We start from the raw sequence: 6,833 nt of genomic DNA, 5'->3' as shown, positions 1-6,833 counted from the left end.
ATGAACTGTAGCCAGCCACCCTGATCTTTTTGTGCGCGCGCGCGCGCGTTGCAAGCCAAGCGCAGATGAATAGGAAGGAAAGAGCATAGACGCGCCACTCAGAGTACATGTACTGTGATTTCAAGCTAGCCAAGGCAGCACAATCACCAGAAAACTCGCACTACATGCAGAAAAGGTAACCAGGAATTGATAGGGAATGAGATTTACTTAGGACAGTTTGATCTTGGGAGATTCATGAATTTTTTATATTCAACTGATCAGTTTGGCAAATCCAAACATACAAGGAGTACACTAGTATATTTGCTGACAAGAGAATGGTCAGCCAGCTACGCCAATATCACAGCTTTATTTTAAAAACCTGCAGCTTCTTTTGTCCTCCATTTACCAGCAAAATAGGTTCTGCAATGACAAAGGGAAAAGAATAAAGAATATGCTGACGAGGTGGGAGAAAATAGCTCCAAAATACCGAGAGAAATTGGAAGCATTTCTTTCAGCAAAGTTCTACATTCTTAGAATGGATGGAATGTAGATAGATAGCCACAAGAAAACTTGACCAAATTCATGGCATGATGTTCCAGTCCAAAAGAGAAGTGCGGAGGTTCTGGGAATTGCATGATAGAAAAAGATTGGTTTGAATGACAGGATGCTTGAGAAAGTTTACAGCTTAAGATAACTCACCAGCTTGCTCTTCTTCTTCTTCTTCTTCTTGTCGATGTAAGCAAGAAGCTCCTCCTGTCTTGCAAGAGCATCCTCCAGAGCCTACAAAGAGAGGGAGAAAAAGAAAAAACAAGACATATGCAAACTTTTAATGACTGCACCAAAAAATCGAGCTCCATTCTGAAATATTGACGATGCACCCGAAACTCTATCCTCTCTTTCTGGCCAGTAGGTGATGTTGGTAACATTACCTTCTTGGTTGCTGCAAGCTCCACCTCCAAGGCATTCATACGGCTGACGGCAGCCTTCAGCTCCTCCTCCTTCTCGACGGGCATCTCAGCAGGCTTCATGTCGACGATGCTCATCTTCTCCTCCAGCTCCCTGAGGCGCTTCATGACAGAGGAGTATTCAGCAGCCGAGACAGTTGATGCAGGCAGTTGCTGGTGCATCTGGCCTTTAACCAATGTCTCTGCACAGTAGACAGGGCTGGCATAGTCAATGGCTGCATCAACAATCTTCTTTGGGATGACACGGGTCGCCCGGAGCATGGTGACAATGCCCATGACAAAGACCATGACTCCGGCAAGGATGTGGTTGCTAAACCCATCAGGACCCTTGTAAACATCAGATAGGGTGTAGAAACCTGTGAATAAGAAAATAAATCTCCGGTTGTGCTTAGAACAAGAGATATCCCTAAAGTTTTTAATATTAGCTTGCAACAATTTGAGAGCAGGTTGGGGTAATAATGTCTGAGGCCCCTCATAAACGAAGTTATAAAATCCTGTGGAAGTTCAGAAGTGGTATGTGGACCTTTAGAAAGGGCAAGTTGTTCTTCATTCATCACTTCTTTATTCCAGCTGGCATCCACAGTCTTGTCGACCATTGGGATATAATCATCGTCTGCATCTGGCGTAGGGAAGCTCTCTTTGGCGCCCTGGACCTGAAAGTTTAGAGAAAAGTAATCAAAAATTATAGCAGGTGCAGTATAGTATAAATTGTCTCGAATCAACGAGTAAAATGGAGAAATCCAGAATGACAAGCTCAAGTTAGTGAAGACGTGCTCTGAGATTCCCTGAATTTGCTAATCTTTGCTATCTTCTATGGTTAACCTACCATTTAAGATGAGGGTAAGCTAAGACCATAATAATTACAATGAAAAATGAACGGCAATATTGACCAATGAAGTCTGAAAAAAATGGTGGCTAAAGCTGAAATTGCTTTTAAAGTTCTGACGATCTAGCTGTTCCTTGAACTTCAAATGCAGTTCTAACAGATTGGATGACTCTTTTGCATGCACAAACACTTGGTAAAATCTCCTTTTTATGATTCAATCATAAAGAAAACTATGAAAAAAAAACCCGAGCATATCTTGCTTGAAAATAAATGGCATGAATTACTTCCCAAAGCAACACATTCCAGCAATGTTTCTTCAATGCTAAGGCCGAAAGAGAATATAGTAATTGGTTTTGCTCATCAATAGATAAACAAGAATAAGTCTCTGAACTTCCGATATGCTATTTGCTGAGCAAAGCTATATGCTCAGTGAGCCATCAACTAATTAGTAGCTTTAGCCAGAATAAGGTGTGGAAGCTAAGAAAAGATATGCAAAATCGCCAAGCTGGACCAAGATTGCACCCACACACACACACACATATATTGGGTCGCAGACTTTTCTGTTTCAATCCTATAAGGCCAACCATTGAGCTTTCAATCCTATATATATAGATGTGTATGTACTTTTAATCTGAAACTCACCTGGTAACTTGGACTGGCTGCTTCCTCCCGAACAGGTGACAAGTGTGGGTGTTCAATCACCCTTGACATTCTGGGAGAAGGAGGTCGCACATCATCGGCAGCTAAAATAGTCTCTCCACAGAATGAGTCTTGCCTCTTCACGTTGTGAAGAAAAGGAAAGTAATGTACCCATCAGTACTGGAATACACCTGTAAATACACAAGTTTGCAAAGAGGAAAAACAAATGAAAGGAATGGAGAAATAGGTGGATCTGTTTGTCACCTTAAGGTACACTACCTCATCCTCGGAAATTGTTTTCTCGTCTGTGCCAGAAGTAGCTTGGCATGACCTTCCACATCTTGCCATGCCACTTTGCACAATCTATACATCAGGTTATTAAGTAAGAATCTAGTGAAGCTATGTTAGGTGAACTTTCAACATCTCTGATATAAACTAAAGATAAAAAAGGATGAGAATGAGACACCTTCAGAATTTCAGGATCCTTCCATGGGCCTTTGTCTGACCGAAGGCAGCCTCCTTCACAGTTGCAAGTGCCACCAAGGAACTCTGGCAATTCACTAGTAAAAACCAATGGAAGTAACACCAGCTAGGATTATTGTATATGAATTTGAACAGACACTTCAGTAAGTCATCATTCTCAATCAAGTATTGAAAATCTGGACCAAAAATTAGAAAGAAAGAAAAAAAAGCACTCTAGCCAATAGAACTTGCCTGGCATCAATCACTTCAAGCAACTTGCTTTGGTACTTATTTCCCAAAACCTGATAGAAGCAGCAATTATTAGCTATATCATTTGTGTTGAACACACCACATTATGAAGAGATAAAAAAGCTTACGTGGATCTTTGCGGTGGTCTTTGGATCAAGGAAGCTCTTCACAGTGTTCCATAGCAGTCTAAATCCCTGTCCTGCGTTGATAATGAACATGCGGCACAAGGTCTGCAGTAGAAACAAATAATTTTGATATGTTAGTTTGCAATTGTCGCTTCAATTTGATTGCTGTATAACTACCAATTTCATGCGGCACAAACGAGAGGTACCTCAGGATAATTATCACCATCAATTTTCTGAAGACGGCCGATCAAATCTCTTGCGACCTTGTTGAAATGTTTCATCCCCTAAGGTTCAAAAGCATGACATATTCATGTCAGAAAAGAAGGAAAAAATAAAAGAAAAGCAAAACAAATTTACCCTAATAATTGACCATTAAGAGGATCCATCTTAAATTTCAACCAATGCTGAAAAAAGCAAGCATTTGCTTTTGAGATTCTCAATGGAGGAAGCTAACAGAAAATGTTCAAGAATTTCAGTTTTCTATGGATATATTTTTCAAAATGGAAGGTTTTGTGCAAACTTAGAATATGCAGAAACAACTATTGTCATACCACTCCTTGCACATCAAGAATTGTTGTGCTTTGGTCAATGTGTCGTTTCGCTGCAACTGAGCAAGCTGGGAATTTGACGTTAAAGGTCCTCTCGAACTCCTTCACATGGTATTTGATATAGCGATCCATGTTCGTAACCTGCATTAGCTTATTGGTGTCAATTTGTCCTAGTTTTTCAACGTAGACTGGCCTGCCTTCCTTATCTACACCATGATGACCTTGTGGGTAGTATTCCAAGACTTGATCAAGCTCTTTGAACTCAAAATCCTAACAGATTAATAGAATATAAAAATAAGGGTTAGGTGTAAGATGATACTCCAGGAGAAAAAATGATGCAAAGTAAATAAAGAGGCTCGTTAAGTTGCAAGTCAAACATATGCAACACCAAGCTGAGAAGTGCATCTTAGAGGTAAATAAAGTTACCTCAACAATGGTGTCAGCGCCAAATTCCTTCCTCCATTGGAGCATATCAGCCCACATTTGCTTGGTTTTTTCGATGTCAAATTTCCGGGCCTTCAGAAATCTGCATCATAGATTAATTAATGCTTCGGTTCATGGACATCAAAACATCGAGATGCATGATCAAGTGAACACCAAAATAATTGCACTGCCGAGTCTATTAAAAATTTCAAAGATTAACAACCAAAGGCATTCGCTTTGACCATGGACTTTGCAGCTATTCAGCACATAAGTCTCTTCCATCGAAAAAAAAACTTTAAAATCGGCATATTAAGCCTTAATCACTATCTCAGGATAAGTTGGTTGCCATTGTTCTCAAATCATGAATCAGGTATGAAGAAGACCTTAGCATCATATGATAGTCATCATGTCTTGATGGCAGCAACTCTTCCAAAATGAGAATTTGGCGGAAAGCATCAACAGCCTGCATTTCTTCAGCATCGCGCACGTCCTCTATGGAGACAGACATGACCCTACTACTTCTCCTACCCCTTTTTGACAATGAATTTCTGAACTTTGTGGAGGCATTTATTGCCTTCTTCTTCAGAGATTCAATCCTGGTCTTCCTCTCATCCTCTGAGTTGTCAACATCGGATGTTCTGTCCCGCCTCTCTTCAGGGGCGCCAACTAGGCCTGCAACAATTACCGAGAGATGACAGCCAGCATCATATGGAAAACCTCAATTTTTTTAGCAGTTATGGAAAACCTCAATTATTACTAAGAAAAAAGAAAAACCAATTCTTCTGTTTAATTAATGATTCTCAGAAAATGTTTCACCAAGAAAACAAGACTTCTAAAAGAAAGACGAATAGTAATTTGAATAATCTGACGACTGAGCATGATAAATTACTGTAGATTCTATGATATACAAGTAACAAACTTAAGAATCAGGAAACAAGAAATCTGATGGACCTAGCATTATCTGCTAATGAAGGTCTGGTTTTTCTGTAAATCATTTTGACCCAGAGTTGCATTGCTGATTTCTTGGCTTCATAATTTTCCAGATATTTTTTCTTCATCCTTTCTACATTCTATATTTCTATGCCAATACAGGCTCACCACATGCCTTGTTCCCAATGCCAAATATTGAGAAAGAGATACATATATTACAACTCAACTACTGTCTTTCGAGGACAATTCATGAAAATTTATTGTTTTGTTACACAAATCAAATCCATCCAATTTCATTGAGTCTATTTGAATCTCAATACAAATAAAATTTAGCTAGTTTTCTGTGGCTTTGGATAATATCAGAATATTTCTCTCTTGAAAAAAAAATATAGAATAAGGAAAGAATCACAGGTTGGAAACATGGAATTAAAAAGCAAAAAACAGAAAAACGAAATTGGGGATATTTTTATTTTCTATATACCAGATTTTCCGTGACGGTCGAGTGGTCCTGACATGGGTTCGCTCATGGTCGTGTGCGAGCTGGACCTGGTTAAAGAAAACAAAGGGGTGGAGAGTTAAGAGCTCATCAAGGACACCAGGACGTACGCCTCTCCAAGCACCTGAAATCCCATCACCTTGAAATCAATAACAAAAAAGTGGCATTGTGATACGGGAAATAACCAGCGAAAAATATCTCTACAAATAAGAACTCCAGCTTTCCCAATGATCAGGTCGGAAAAAAAACTTATTTTTCTTTTTTTTTCCTGCAACATGGAAAGCCCAAAAACAGAACAAAAAATCGAGAAATCAAAGGAATGAGGGCAACCATTCATGCACGAAAGCAAAGCAAGCGCTAAAATTCGACGACTCCAAAGCACACGCCAAACCAAGATCAAAATTTGAAAATCGCAATCTCTTAACATCTCGATAATGGTGGTGATGCGATCAACATTAACGGAAAACAATATAACATTGCACTGAATTCCAACAAATTAAAAAAAAAAAAAAAAAGAAGAGACGGGAGGAAAAAAAAGAAATTGCCATGGCAAAACGCTAAAACTGGAAAAATTTACATTAGATGAGGATTGTACGACACCATTAAAGGCCAAAGGCAAAATCGAGAGAGAAAAATAACAACAGAGAAAAACGGAGAAAGAAAACCGGATGAACCGAGGAATCCGAGACGGTTGAAGACGGACTCACGACTAACGGGGATGCAGGTAAAGAAGGGGTAAGAGAAAGAGGAGGAAGAATGGAGGAGAGAAAAAATTTACCTCTTGGACAAACTGGAGATTTTGAGAGAGGTGGGGGGAGGAGGGGGCAGTTTTAATGACCTTGGAATCCGCTGAGGGGACGGCGAGGGGGACACGACTGCTCCGCGCTACGGCGGATATGACAGAAGAGCAAAAGGAGATATTGGTTGCGTTGGTATTTTTCTTTTGGAGCTGCTGACGAGGTCTCTGCTGTTGGACGCAAGAGAAAGGAGGGAGGGAGAATGGCCGAAATGCAAGCCACTCCATGAACCCAACATATTAATCTAATGGTAATGGATGGCTACTTGAGAGAGAGAGAGAGAGAGAGAGAGAGAGCGAGAGAGAGAGAGAGCCGTGTTGAGTTTTGCCACCAAATCAAGGCGACCTCCAACGGCTAGTTCGTCGGATGGGAGTTGGGACGGCTGCAGAGGAGC

General features: G+C 40.2%; 1 protein-coding gene across 2 annotated transcripts; it reads right to left on the bottom strand.

Annotated features, from left to right (window-relative positions):
- Positions 1 to 223: 223 nt before the first annotated feature.
- LOC103703749 (phosphatidylinositol/phosphatidylcholine transfer protein SFH3-like) lies at positions 224 to 6,677 on the bottom strand. Of its 2 annotated transcripts, none has more exons than XM_026803276.4 (15): positions 6,421 to 6,677; positions 5,628 to 5,766; positions 4,600 to 4,888; positions 4,220 to 4,319; positions 3,797 to 4,063; positions 3,452 to 3,529; positions 3,249 to 3,350; positions 3,124 to 3,173; positions 2,876 to 2,969; positions 2,674 to 2,772; positions 2,413 to 2,547; positions 1,468 to 1,597; positions 909 to 1,300; positions 679 to 759; positions 224 to 399 (listed from the first exon to the last, which is right to left on the bottom strand). In XM_026803276.4, exons 2-15 carry the CDS (start codon positions 5,671 to 5,673, stop codon positions 382 to 384), a joined length of 1,881 nt encoding a protein of 626 aa, XP_026659077.4. In that variant the 5' UTR covers positions 5,674 to 5,766; positions 6,421 to 6,677; the 3' UTR covers positions 224 to 381. The 2 variants fall into 2 exon arrangements, with proteins under 2 accessions (XP_026659077.4, XP_026659079.3); XM_026803278.4 differs by having other exon boundaries at positions 909 to 1,126.
- Positions 6,678 to 6,833: the final 156 nt, after the last annotated feature.

The sequence above is a fragment of the Phoenix dactylifera genome, chromosome 7, assembly GCF_051530095.1.
Source record: "Phoenix dactylifera cultivar Ajwa chromosome 7, Ajwa_hap1_PhDact_Kaust_v1.1, whole genome shotgun sequence".
NCBI classification, from domain to species: domain Eukaryota; kingdom Viridiplantae; phylum Streptophyta; class Magnoliopsida; order Arecales; family Arecaceae; genus Phoenix; species Phoenix dactylifera.
The sequence above is the reverse complement of the archived record's forward strand: the minus strand, read 5'-3'. Positions and strand labels throughout refer to the sequence as shown.

Excerpts from the sequence above, each read along its gene's own strand:
- LOC103703749 (XM_026803276.4), bottom strand. The coding sequence starts at position 5,673 with ATGAGCGAACCCATGTCAGGACCACTCGACCGTCACGGAAAATCTG. Across the intron at positions 3,530-3,796 it reads TTCTTGATGTGCAAGGAGTG|GGGATGAAACATTTCAACAA; the intron begins GTATGACAATAG and ends TTTGAACCTTAG. Across the intron at positions 2,970-3,123 it reads CTTGAAGTGATTGATGCCAG|TGAATTGCCAGAGTTCCTTG; the intron begins GCAAGTTCTATT and ends GGTTTTTACTAG.